This window comes from Candoia aspera, chromosome 2 (assembly GCF_035149785.1).
Source record: "Candoia aspera isolate rCanAsp1 chromosome 2, rCanAsp1.hap2, whole genome shotgun sequence".
NCBI classification, from domain to species: Eukaryota; Metazoa; Chordata; class Lepidosauria; order Squamata; family Boidae; genus Candoia; species Candoia aspera.
This window is the reverse complement of record NC_086154.1, coordinates 42072922-42087160: the sequence shown is the minus strand read 5'-3', so window position 1 is coordinate 42087160 and position 14239 is coordinate 42072922. Positions and strand designations below refer to the sequence as shown.

Sequence of the window (14239 nt, the reverse complement as noted above, 5' to 3'; positions counted from 1 at the left end):
TACCTCCTCATTTCGGTCTAACCAGATGAGTTTATAACTACCAAGAGAACCAGTTTGGTGCTGGACTAGAAATGAGGAGACTGTGAGTTCTAGTCCTCCCTTAGGCATGAAAACTGGATGGGTGACTAAGCTAGTCACTCGTTCTCAGTCCAACCCATAGTGTTATTGCTGAGGAAAAATAGGAGGAGGGAAAATTAAGTACCTCATTTAGGGTTGTACATAATAAAGGAGGTATATAAATATAATAATAACAGCAATAACAACAATAACAATAACAACAACAACTAGCTAGCTTGTCAGCCAGCTGACACTGTAGAAACAGGTGAATGGCAAGCAACAAAACCAATCCACTTTTGCCTGGGTTGCAACCAATGAGGCACTAGTGGTGGTGCTGTTTATTCATTCAGTCGCTTCCAACGCTTCGTGACCTCATGGACCAGCCCACGCCAGAGCTTCCTGTCGGTCGTCAACACCCCCAGCTCCCCCAGGGACGAGTCCATCACCTCTAGAATATCATCCACCCACCTTGCCCTTGGTCAGCCCCTCTTCCTTTTGCCCTCCACTCTCCCTAGCATCAGCATCTTCTCCAGGGTGTCCTAGTGGCACTAGTGGCAAGGAGACAAATCCGTTCCTTCTCAAATGCTCTCATTAACCGTCAGCCATTACATGAACTGTGCAAAGGCAGCCTTTGATTGATTCAGCTGGAAATTCTTCTTTAAAATGGCAAGCTGCTACTGCTGCTATCAATTAATTGCCTAGTGCACTAGCACACACCACTGTTGGTTTCTGGAGGCTATTTGGAGCTCAGATCAAGACCACTATAATGGAGTATGGGAGCATAGCCAACATGATAGGATGTTGACTTCAGAAATCTCATAATTGATAAGATATCAAGATAAGATGATACTAAGGTGGTGTCATTTCAGTGGTTAATGTGACAACTGTAAGAATCACAGCAACAATATGCTTCACTGTTTTATCTACTCTACTCTTGCAGTTATGAAATATGATGACTACAGAAGCTGTTCAGGTAGCACAGGCTGTGAATGCGTAATCTGTGAGATAGTGGTATTTGTGGCCCTTTAAGGACATTCTCAGCATTCCTAGTTCAGAGAGGTATTGAAAGCAATTTGGTAGTTCTAAACTAGGTTGAAGGAGACTGCTTTCAGTAAATGGAATAAGCAAGTTTTTAAGATGCCATGAGCTTGTATAATATGACAGCATCTGCAATTATATATATATAGTATATATCGTTTATCTGGAAATAAATTAGGAACCCCCCTAAGATTACTAAGTGGGGAAGTTGAACATTGCACAGAATGTGTGTATAATTTTTTTCTATGTATCATCCTGGAGGAGGGGGTGGCTGCAATTGTCTTAAATTCTATGTCATCTTCCTTTTGGGTAAAACGGAAAGTGATATGGATTTTGCCTTGAAAGGCACGTTCCTCATTCTGTAATCATCCCATACAGATAGTAAGCAAGTCCTGAAGATCCCATCAAATCTGTAATACATACTGTTAGCATCCAGACAGCAAAGGAATTTACCCAAATATCCTTGCAATATGCAATAAATTTACTAAGTTATTTAGGAAAACCCATATTTTATAGATGAATAATAAGCAGTGGAACAGCTTGCCTCCTGGAGTTGTGGGTGCTCCATTGCTGAAGGTTTTCAAGAAAAGGTTAGAAAATCCATTTGTCTGAGATGGTATGAGAATTCCTGCCTTGGGCAGGGGGTTGGGCTAGAAGACCTCCAAGGTCCCTTCCAACCCTATGATTCTATGATTGTATATGTTTACGGGTTTTTTTAATGTATATTTTCACATTGAAAGATAAAATAGATGTACTTACCCCATTAGAAACATCCCAGTTCAGCATCATCTTTGCACGTTCTTCAGCACCTGCTGAACCATCCAGGACAAGGCCAAACCCTCCATTGATCACTTCTCCCCTTTAAATTTAATAACAAAAAAAACCTCTTCATTTTTGTGGAGTTAATCAGGCATATACTGAGAGAGGGGGGTAGTTCTAGAGTGCCTAGGTATGGCTATTCCCCAGGTAAAACTGTCCTACCCAAGCAGCTAGTTACACTGTCAGTAAATGGAAAGGTATCCCTCTCACCTGGAATCTGACTGGGGCAGGAGAGTCCTGCCCCACTCCCCGGGAATTACATTGGGAGCTACAGTTTCTCACAGCAGAAATGTTAATTATGCCGACCACCAACACTCTTCTAGCTCCAAGGCTGAAAAGTCCAATGTGAAATATCCTTTAAACTGGGAAAGGCAGGGAAAAGAGACACTTGAATTCACCACCACAGGTTTAAGAAAGGTCTCAACTTCAAACTGCAAACATCAAATAAAGTAAGTTCCTGCCAGTAGGTAGTAAAAATACCGACCTGCCAGTGCCATACTGAGGTTCTGGGAAGCTTCTGCTGAGTTCAGTTCAGGGAGCTCGACAGTTTGAATGCCCTCCCATCTATTCCCACCTCAGTGAGAAGAAAGCCACTGCATGTGATCCAAAGTTTAAAATAATGGCTACTGGCTCCACTCCCACAAATTCCACTGACCATTGATCAGTTAGCCAATGGCTTGTTCCAACATCAGACCCATAGGGCTACCAGGGGTAGGGCAGGATCAACCGGCACCCCAACAAATGTGTCCTTTCCCAGGGGGAGTCCAGCTCACCTTGCAGCAGCTGCATGACCTGCCATTACCAGAGCCATTTGGTGCCAAGTGCCTGCTTTTTTGCCAAACATAATAGTAATCTAAGAAGATCTCTTGTTTACCTTGCGCGAAGTCAACTGTGTAATTCCCAGAGATAAGAGGATTTGCCGATTGATCAAACCTATGTAGGATTCTTGATAAACCAAATGACTGAGGAAGCTACAAAGTGGGCAACCCCACATCTACATTATTGTCATGGCATGGCTGAGAGCTAAATCTGAGGATCCTGTCAGGAAGCTGACATTTAACAAGTATAAAATACACTGTCTGTTGCAAGATGTTCAGTATGGAAATATGCTAGAATTTTACATGCTAAGTCAGGATGTGGGCTACAATCTTTTGAGCTTGCCACAACTCCTTTCTCACCCAATGAAACTTTTGGAATTAAACATTGACTAAATCTATGCTTAAAATAAGCAGGAACCCTGCATGTAGGTCAGGATAGATGACAGACATTTCCATTGCCTGTTGGAAATAGACAGTTCTGAAGCTGTGGGCAACTTGTTAGCTCCAACTGAAAAATAGCATTCAGACATGGAGATTGAAGGAGGAGGGGAAATGTCAACCATTCCTCTCATTCTGATCTCAAGAAGGAGGGGGCAATCACCATGGAGATGGAGGAAGCGAAGAACCCCTCCCCTTCCTGCCAGTCTGAATCAAGAGGGAAAAGCAGTGGCTCCTGGTCATTCTAGACACATGGAAGGGGAAGGGATGGAGAAGAGGATGTTGTGGGGATTAAGTTAGAAGCTAAAGTTCCTCAAGACAGAAATGTCAGTTATGTCAACAACAAATAGTAATCTAGCTCCAAGGCTGAAAAGCACAAGGCAAATTATTTGTTAAATTGTGAGAAAGGTGGAAAAAAACAGCTGTTCTAATTAACTGCTATAGATATATTAAAAAGTTTGCACTTCATGTTGGCAGAGGGCAATCAACTGTTCAATGTGGTTTCATCCTTGTATGCAAAAAGATGTTATCTAGCCATGACATGTTAAGGGTGGGGAAAGCTTGTGTCAAATTCAAAGCCTGACAGCTGGCTGAATTCTAGTCTGGGAACCTGACATCCTCTTCACCCGGAATAAAGTTTTCAATACATGGCTCCAATTTCTATCGTAAACAGGGCTGTTAGGCTTAGCTGGTACTGGAGTGCACAGTGGTAGAACACTCAACACTAGAGTAAGAAAGAGATTTATTTTAATATGGACCACAGAAGAAAGCCTTGAGGAAACAGAAGAGCAGAATCAAGGTGCATAAGACTAAGATCTGCATACTGAAACTAGCAGTCATTAACGTGGGCAAATAGAGGGATAGAAAGACAGAAAATGGGAACAAAAATAAGGCTATACAACTGAATTAAAGCAATACTAGAAAAAAAAAATCACATAACCTACATGGCCACTCCATATTTTTCCTGCCAAATTTACATTACTAGATGTAGTTTTCCCAGGGTGATTGGGCAGAAGGTCTATGTTTTAGGACCAGTCAAACAAAATCTATTTCTTAACCTCCTTGCTCCTCTGAGGACCCCTGTCCAGGACTGCCTGGGAACCAAGAAAACTTCTAATTCATTCTTCCCCTGAATCCTACATCTCAGCTTTCGCTGGAAGAGGTAGTGACTTTAGTTATAGAATACTTAAGTCACCAGCTAGACTGTAGGCCTCTAGATCCATTATAGGGTGTTCATTTTAAATTGCCCCAAACCAATGGAAAAGGAGAATTGTTGTTCTAAAAAATCATAACTACTGTTACGTGTGCCAGAGGGATTTAATTAGGTTTTTAACTACTCTAAGTGTGCTGTTGAGTCATCTGTCAGGAATGCTAGTATTGCAAGATTCTCCCACAGAGTAGGAGTTTGACTACATTTCTCTCTCTCTCACTCTCCCTCTCTCCCTCCCTCTCTTTCTCTCTCTTTCCTTCTGGGTGGGTAACTAAACACATAGATGATGATCTTTAGGGAGACTCTCAGTTCTAAAATTAGGTAACTATATTGCTGAAAATTGCTTAAGGTACATGACAGGTAATCAGAATTTTAATATGGGATAAGGAGACAACCATTTCATTATTTTCCTACACGATATAGTCTACAAGATCAACTGTTATCCTAGTGTGAATGCCAAGGGTTATTGAGCCTGCCTGCTGCAGTTCCCCTGAGGAACTGCATCTAAAATGTACTTGTTCAGACAAATAATGAAAATGCCAACATGTCTGAGATTAAGTAGCTGTTGTCTTAAAGGCCAGGCCATTTAAGACAAACTTATTTAAGTTTATTGCACAGCCGTTTGGAATTCCATTGTGGTAATGTCAAATTAGTTGTTGCGACTCATGTCAGTCAAAATAAATCCACTTCTTTCTGCTTTTCTAAATCAGGAGGAAATGCATTTTAAAATATAAATAAAATAGAGATAGTGAAGGAAACAAATTTCTCCTCATTCATAAAAGGTGGTGTAAAACAGGTGGGGCCTTGTCATGCATGTGGGCAAAAGCAAGAGGATTTTTTTGTTAATGTTCCTGGATTTTTAGGGAAAGTTTGGGGTGGGCCTTTTTTCCTCCTAAGATAAATAAATTTAGAATAATATATATTAAATTTGTGTAGGTTTCTTGCCTTTAAACATGCTCCCAATTTGTGGCAATTCTTCAGAGCAGCTTATGGGCATACATACACAAATGGGGGCTAATAAGGTTCAGGGGCCTTACTTTGCCCACCCCTGCTATATAGGAATTAGGACTCCCAGAATAATCATAGCATGCCTGGGCTGTAAAAATCCAAGATAGCTGCAAACACACAGAAAACTCATTTTGCTGCAGTGTAATGATGGTCTGGTTTTCACAGCCCAGATATGCTATAGTACACTTACTAGTTTACATCTTTAAATCACAAAACCGTAAAGTGGGCTTGTTATCCTTGCACATTTAAGTAAAACACCAAAAATCAGTTAGATTTAGCCCAAGACAGAGCCAGTCTGGCATAGGAATAAATGAACACCACCTAGTCAGCAGTATTGTGGGAAGACCAAAACCCAGGTGACTGGCCCATATTGCCTACCTAATCATAAAAGAAAAGACACTGGGGAGAAAGGGCCACTGAAAAAGCAAGCCTCTCCATTACTGAATTCCCTGCTACCAACAGCTGGCAGAGCACAACAGAACAAACCACTCAAGCACTGATTGACTACGGTGGCTATGCCATGCCTATTGCTTCCTATCTGGCCCAGGGGAAGGAACTCTTGATGAGATGAAACCTTGCCAGAACTCTTCTGGCGTACGGCAGGAGACACAAAGACACTTTTTAGATAAAGTGGGTGGGGATTCTGAATACCCCAAATGATTACTTTTGATCCTATTAGTGTGACTGCTGCCAGAACCACCAACAAGGAAATCTGACCATCTTAGAGGCTGATTGGGTTAACTGCATTGTCTTGCACTATAATCGATTTTGATGTAAGCTTCAGATCTGAATCTGTTTCATCAGTTCTTTGGTTCTGCTGTAATAAATCAGAATGGCTACATTTCTGGAAGAATTTAAAATGGATGAGAATAATGGTACAGCTCACTGAGGTCCAAGCACTGTTTTTAAGAATGTTCTTTTATGAACTAAATCAGTACTCCCAAACTGGTCTCATAGTAGCTAGATTTTTGGACAATGTTCTGACTAAATGTTTCATCAATCATTACTATTTCACAGATGTAGTTTCTCTATATGATGCCTGGGCAGAACCTGTTTTAGGATTCCTGCACTGAATTGAAATTTAGAATTCTAACATATATTTCGATATCAACCCAAAGTCAAGTGAAATCAAGAGTTGCCCCAGAAGAATCACGCAAAATATGCTCATTAATTAAATTGCAATGTCATGTTTGTTTTCCAAACTTTTTTTTTCATTTTTATAGAAAAGCACAGAGTCCTCATTAGCACTTGGTCATATATTCAAATAATTAAAGAAACATGTGGTATGTTGACCTAAACTACTCCAATAATTTCCAGACGGCTGTCTCCAAGGTGATCAAAGAACTCCAAGCCCCTCAAGCAATCCTTCTGTTGACTGTGTACTTCAATCCATAAATTGCCTCTGCCTTTTGGTTGGTATGAATCACTTTGGCCTCCCCTAATGAAGAGGCTTTCAAAACTGAGCTTCTGTGATATTGGCCAACCCTAAGGTCATTTCATATATGATCCAACTAAAATTATACACATAATGCCTGCCTCTATTTGATTATCAACCTAATAAGGAAAAACAGGAAATCCCACTTTTAAGCCTCTAAACATAAAACAAGCCCAGAACACTCTTGGTGATAAATCAATGTAGTTAACCATATTGACCATTTTATGGAATGTTCAAACTCTCATTATATCACAAACACAATAATCACAACCAAACTATCAAAAATTAAAAACCTGTATATGTTGGAGAAATGGCAATGACTAGGCTAGATGTTTCTATTGTATCTGATCTGCACAAGCCCAATCATCTGGATTCTCATTTATGTACAGCAAGTTTACTATTGTTTTCTACTCATCCTATTTAGTACAGAGCAGTAAATGAAACAGATGACAAACATTCATGTTGGCATGTTTTAGTCCTCTATTTAACACAGTAAAATGTACTCCCTGGTCAGTTAACTAGAGTCAAAACTACATTACAAAAACTACAGAGTCAACACCATTCAGGCATCCCACTGCATCCTCATAAAATTCCCTTTTATCTGAGGAAGTCAGTTCCCTTTCAGTAGCACAAATGGAATCAAAATAGTCCAGGGAGTTGAAGAACCCTATAGAGTACAAAAATAATAAAGGCAGGGTAAAAATTAAATAAATAAATAACGTATCTGTTCTCTAAAGCAAGGATAGGCAGCTTATGGGCCGTGGGCTGCATATGGTCCCAAGCACCTAAAGATCATCTCATTGAAATTCAGCAACAAACTGCCCAGTTTCCAGCTGTAGAGTATTTCCAATTTCCCTTCCCTTCAGACATAAGGCTTGCAATGAGAACAGAAGAATATTGGGAAGTAAACCATTCCTATTCCCCTGCAATTGCTCTAAAAAAATTGTGAAAGAATGAGACAAAATTGTGCCATCAGAGTTTAGCAAATACTCTTTGTGGGAGTTGCAGGGTTTTTAAGAGTGGGAATGGAAGTGCTTGCTTCTTGGGGCCTCCCCCTCCCAATTCCACCTTTAAACCTTCCTAAGCCTCCGAACAACAGCCCACATTTGTTTGGCCTATCACTTATAGTGATATCAGCATGTCATTGGAAGGTCTCCTGCAGCTCTGCAGCAAGGCACAGGACTGAGTCATAACTTTTACAAATTGTCCATCCCTGCCTTGAAGCAATAATCCAGCCAGGTCCTTTTAGTCCTTGGACTTAATGGACTCACTGGGGAGGAAGCAGACATGCTATTTAATGTATGTTACTACCATTCATGTCCCTCAAAACATAGTAGGCTGCTCTTCTCATTTTTGGAGGCCTCCTGCTTACTCCGCTCAGTAGGGCCTCAAATTTCTACTTGGAGATCCTCTGGTGACACCAGTGCTACTAAGTGACAGATGTGAGGAGCTCAGAATGACCAGAAGTTTGAGTAAGTTCTTCCTCTGCTGCTCTTTAAAAAACACATTAGAACTAATTAGGGACAGAAGTGAAGAAAAAGATGGTTCCACACCTGACCTGTTTTATGTCAGCAAACCCTGCTGCCTTTAGCATATGGGGATGTTATATTGAGGCCCAAAGGTCACTGATGTAAATGCTGTTTGAGGGAAGTCTAAATGCACATCTCATTCACTGACATTTTGAAGGCTGATGCAAGAATACAGAATTGGAAGTGAATGCTGTTTTAATATACCCACACACCTTAAGGAATCCTGTTTTTCATTTCATAAATTGAGTTTTCCAAAGAATGCTATGGCTGCTGCCTAACAAACGTTTGGGATACTAGGAAAATAATTAAAAGAAAATAATGAAGAGTTAGGAGATAGTCAGTTAAAATGACTTGAACCACATCTGACATTTTAGAGAGGAGAGGGGAGGAGAGGAGAGGAGAGGAGAGGAGAGGAGAGGAGAGGAGAGGAGAGGAGAGGGAGGTTTTCAGTGTATATTATCCACATTTGGTAGAATGGGAAGTCTACTAATTAAATGAAGCTAACAGTTTTAAAAATGGTCCTTTCATATATCATTTCAAAAGGTTGGATATAGTTGAAACATAATCAGTGATGAAGGAAGCTATCCATTGAATGTAAATACCACAATCATTTCACAAGTAAACATATTAAGTTGAGGTACTTCAAGGCCCAGGACATATGGACATGTATACCTATCATGTTGAATGATTGTGCAATATTTGCAGTATGCAGTAAAATATTGTACAAGTATTTTATTATGACATTTTAGCTTGTCTTTCCACTATAAACCCAGTATGCTCAAAACAGTTTTTGGGTTTCCCAAAAAAACAATGAAGATCTAAGATAAATTTGGTAAATAAAAGAAACCAGTAAGAAAAATATAATCATCAATTGTTCTGCACAAAACCCAGTCAAAAAAGTACTGTCAGCACTGGAAAAGGAGACATATTCCATGAAGTAGTCTGCCTCCACCTACTGGTTGGGGATGATGGGAGTTGAAATTCAATACTGCTGGAGAACACATTTGGGGAAGTAAACCATATCAGATTTCCTCAGCAAAAGCTCATTTTGCTACAATGAATAGCTGCAGCACTATATGCCTTTCTATCTGCCTATAGCTTCCATCACTCATTGGTCAGCATATCCTTCCCCTTTGAAGGCAAAATCTCCTTACCAGCCAACACCACCACCATTGTGTAAGGCAACCCAGGTTGCTCCCCTAAATGCATCTCCTACAAAATTCTGGACAGCCATATCTGTTAGGGAAGAAAAAGAAAGAAATGACAACCACATACAATGGTGAAGCGGAAGGAGGGGAGGGACTACAATATCTTTAAAGTATTGGGGCAAAAGCTTTGTTGGTGGGCTTTGTTTAGGTATTGCTGTTTCTCTTGCATTATTTTCAAAAATCCAAAGTCTTTAGAGGGCATCTCTTCTGGGAAAACTGGACACTTACAAGCTCCTGGAGATACAAATCTAACAAATAAATAAATCTTCCACTGATACAAACAAAAATGAGTCCATTGGACCTTTTGCCCTATCCCAAAGCTCCCTTGCATTTATATGAATTAGTCCTTTCGAATTAAAGCACACCATTTAGCCTGAACTCAAATGAATGCAAATAAAATAACTTTTCTTCACTGCTTATCAGCTAACAGCTGAATGTCTAAACTAGGTTTTAGTCATATCCAAGATATGTTTAAATTATTAGAGACATCATGAAAGAAGGATGTAGACATGAAAGGGTGGGGTTCTGATTGTGCTGTTGTGACCACCATCTTGGCTTTTTGATATCCCCCACCCCACCCTGCAGATGTCAGGGCATTATTGAGGCAGAGAAGCAGATGTGCAGCATGAGCCCTAGTCAATATGAAAAAAATTGACAAAAAAAATTAGGTCCTGAAAGATTATCAGGAAGTGAGAATATAACCTCCACTTTGAGATTTTGCTGTCCTGAATGTCACTGACTGTTCACTGCAGTGTTTTTGCTAATTGAAAAATTATTATCACTATTCATTCATGATTCTCTTTGCAACAGTTGATTTTAAATTTATATTTGAATAAGACTAGAATTCTATTTGAGTCAGTAGCTCTGCCTGGGATAATCAAATGCAAAAAGAGGGCAGGACAACTGTTTAGGTGAGATTTCCAGTAGGTGCAGTTTGTCATTTGGGAGCAGGAAAAAGTGAATTGTTTGAAATTTCCCCTTTTAAAATGCATTTTGCCCTATGTGCATTTGGCCATTCTAGAGCTATCCTGGTCTCAGGTTCATATTACATGTAATTAAGACATACTTTGATCCCTGTGACAAAATGCTGCAGTGTGGAATACTCTGGGATTTGAACTATTCCTCTTTTTCCTGGTTTCCCATTTCTTTCCCAAAGGTCATCAGCAGAGAACTCTAAAAAGCAGCTTTCTCCTAAGACTATTTTTTTCTAAATATCTTCTGTAGTTCAGGGTACAAAGAGATAATTTTCCCCCCTCCTTTTCACCCCCTTACTCTTTTTTGCATCTCAACTTGCAAGATGCAACTTCACCCCAGCCATGTTTTCATACCATCTTCTCTGTCTACTTCTAGCACCTGACTAAAGAGGCTGCTGTCAAGTAACAGCAGGATTACTCTCCAAGGTGCTGCAGTTTTGGGGGGTTTGATTTACAAGCAACCACAGTGGAAAAGGAAACTTTTAAACTAAAAGGTGAAACCAGTTATAAGCATGAAATGTAGCTGTTCATCTTAAAGACATTCTGTTTACTAGAGATACTTGCAATCTATTTGGCTAACCTGCACAAAATGCAGAACCATCATAGATATTTGAAGTCTCTCTGTAAGGACTGTCTGCTCCACTCACATCATGGTGGTCTCGACTAAGAACAACTGGTGCCTGAAAAGAAGTATACAGGAAAAAAATAGGGCAGAATCAGCTGGGCTGTTTGGCATAATTCTGTCCATCCAGATGAAGAGGAAATCAATTGTTCTGCTAAAGATAAGTTCCTGAATAGGGAAATCAACCAATATGAGATTTGGCTTAACTACGTAGTTCCAATCAAAGAATTAGACAGTGGGAAAACATAATACCATGTGTTAGTCAGTTTTATTCATTTAGAAATTGTGATGGACAACCTCTGTCCAGATAGTGCTCCAAATTAAAGCATAGGTGAGAAATATACTAAAAATAAACAACAAGCACAACAATAATAATGAAACTTTGGCACTTAAAATTATCAGCTGCTTTTCTGTAAGCCTTCAATACACTGTCAAAATAAATTACAGGCTAAATAATTTCAAATACATAGAATAAGATCAACAACAACAAAAAATTAATCTTACTAGGTCAAAGCCACCAAAGACCACTGTGATGTTTCTGATGGCTTGATTATTATGAAGATCACTTTTCCAGTTTCACTGAAATGGTGAAGTATCAGAAGGTCTTGAGCACAATGGTAAAAAAAGATGAGATGTAGAAATATTCCATGGAGATTAATATTTATATGTAGCCTGAATCTGTACAAGCTGGAAAATAAATCTATACAGGCAAAGGCAAGGCTTCTGGGTTTACACTAAGCCTGACCAAATTGGAGGTATTATCAATCCATATCAGCTGGAGAGTGTGAGAGAGCACCTCTCTGCTTCTTTCTGAACCTGAAGAAGGCTCTGAAGCTTAAGGACTAGACTGCATTCTGAACAAGAGGCTCCTGAGTCTTCCCATGGAGTGACCAATCCCGAAGTGATTGATGCATCAGCTTCATGTTATTTCCCAGGCTATGCATCCAGAAAGAACACACAGGGAAACATCCATGCTTTGTGACAAATCTTCATGTCAAGCAGAAGGCAACTTTTTGCAACCTGGGCAATGCAACTTATTTTTTATCAATACATTTACATAAAAAAATAAATTGGAGACCTCCAGGGAAGGCAGGACTGAACATTATTGGCCTTCCCCCCCCCCTTTTTTTTTTTGAGAGAAGCAGATGGAGTCAAATACAAAGTGTTAAGCCTTGTTGCCATTTGATGTTTGCACTTTTCACCCTTTTAGTGCCAGAAAGAAAAAGCTGGAAAATCATGCTCCTGAAAATTGATAGTTTTCCCACTGAATTTTGCTGACACCATCTGGGAGTGTTTCAGAGGGTGTAAAATGTAGATTGAGAGGCTGAATTTGGTCTTGGGGCTCTGCACCTCATCTAATGAAAGCACTAGGAAGCACAAAAGAGATTCGTTCACTGAATTAGAAAATACTGTGAGGTTTTCCAACAGGAATTCAACAATAACATTCAGAAATCTTACAACATGTGGTACGTTTACAACCTGTGGTTAATATTATACTGTAGTCACACTCATTTCAAACTATTCGTCTCTGTTACTTTAGTGGAAATTCATTGACATTAGATGGTTTGCATTTTTATAAGAAAAATTCTCTGTTTCTCTCAGTATGACCTCTTCAATCCCCAAATCAATCTGCTATGTCAAAGAAAATTAACAGGTTATGTTGAATAAAAACACAGAAGAACTGTACCTTAATTCTTCCTTCAGCAATGCCCTTGTTAATAGCCACTGCAATAGCTATGCGGCCTTTTTGATCAGAATACAGAATTCTGGCTTGGGAACCAACAACCTAAAATATAGAAATAATATAATAATAAAGTCCTTGGCTTACAGTACCTCCACAGTCCAGATGTGGATCAGAGGCAATGCCGGTCTATTCAATGAAAAAAGCAGGATAGTAAATTTACAAATATCCATCCTCCATAATTAAGGATTTCTGACTATGATTTTATCTCCACTTACATTCCATGATATCTAATTTTAATTATAGTTGCCATTTTCCACTCAGTTAAAATCAAGATTCAAAGTCTAGTACTAGTTGTTACATTATTGTTAGATAAGATCTAGAACTGCTGATGGAACTGGAATCTAAAAAGGAAGCTTTTCTTGCCAATAATGTAAAACTACTTACAATAATTCATCTGGCTTCTTCCTAGAGACTTTGCATGGCTTATCCCCGGAATGGTAAACATTGTCTCCCAATATTAAAAATGATGCATCTAAAGGATTTTTTTGTATAGTCATCATACAAGAACGTTATTGCAATGAAAGCAAATTAAAATGGAGCTCTGATTTGAATCAGTTTTTAATACATAAATTCTTCAGATTACGTATTCAGAGCACCTGCAGAGAATAAAGAGGTTCACACATTCTGAATCTGCTTTTACCATCATTGAAGCAGGCCAGGCAATGTCATGTTCCCAGGCCCAGGATATCTGAGGGATACCACTAAAGCGATGGCCTGAAGCACAGCAGGGAGACGGTACCTGCCAATATTTGTAGTAGGGCCATCCAGAGGCCTAATACTGCTTGCCAGTGATAGCATTTGGTACAGCATGAAAATCCAAAGTTCACATATAAGGCATATCTGCACTGCACCCTTACTCTGTGTTCTAACTGGCTTAACTTTAAACCAGTTTTAAGACAATCCTGTCCAGACTGAGAAGTTTGCAAGGTCTTCAGTCTAGAGTGAATGAGTCTACTATGAACAATTACCCTGCTGGTGGAAAGATATTCCTTTCTTTCATCTTCCCTCTGTAACATCTGCTGCAGATGCTGCTGCAACAGATCTTCCTTACTAGGATAATAGTTATCACACTTGCCTTATGTGTAGGACAGTGTTTCTCAACCTTGGCAATTTTGAGCTGTGTGGACTTCAACTCACAGGCTGGGGAATTCTGGAAGTTGAAGTCCACACAACTTAAGATTGCCAAGGTTGAGAAACACTGGTGTAGAATATCTCTGATTCAAAACCCAGCAGAAACATTTTCTTTTACATTACTATTTTCATTCCCTGAGCTACCTAATTCTCCATTCAGGTGTTTTTGGGTTTTTTTTTTTTTTTTTTTTTTTTGATGAATGAAATG

At 39.5% G+C, this 14239-nt stretch overlaps 1 protein-coding gene across 1 annotated transcript in view; it reads right to left on the bottom strand.

The window, feature by feature from the left end:
* UROC1 (urocanate hydratase 1) overlaps nt 1-14239 on the bottom strand; it is a 75627-nt gene that overhangs the window by 1810 nt on the left and 59578 nt on the right. The window contains exons 16-19 of the mRNA XM_063291671.1: nt 12844-12942; nt 11115-11214; nt 9507-9588; nt 1855-1954 (exon numbers count right to left, since the gene is read on the bottom strand). Of these exons, the coding sequence (XP_063147741.1) occupies nt 1855-1954; nt 9507-9588; nt 11115-11214; nt 12844-12942 (381 nt within the window). The remainder of the gene's footprint in view (nt 1-1854; nt 1955-9506; nt 9589-11114; nt 11215-12843; nt 12943-14239) is intronic.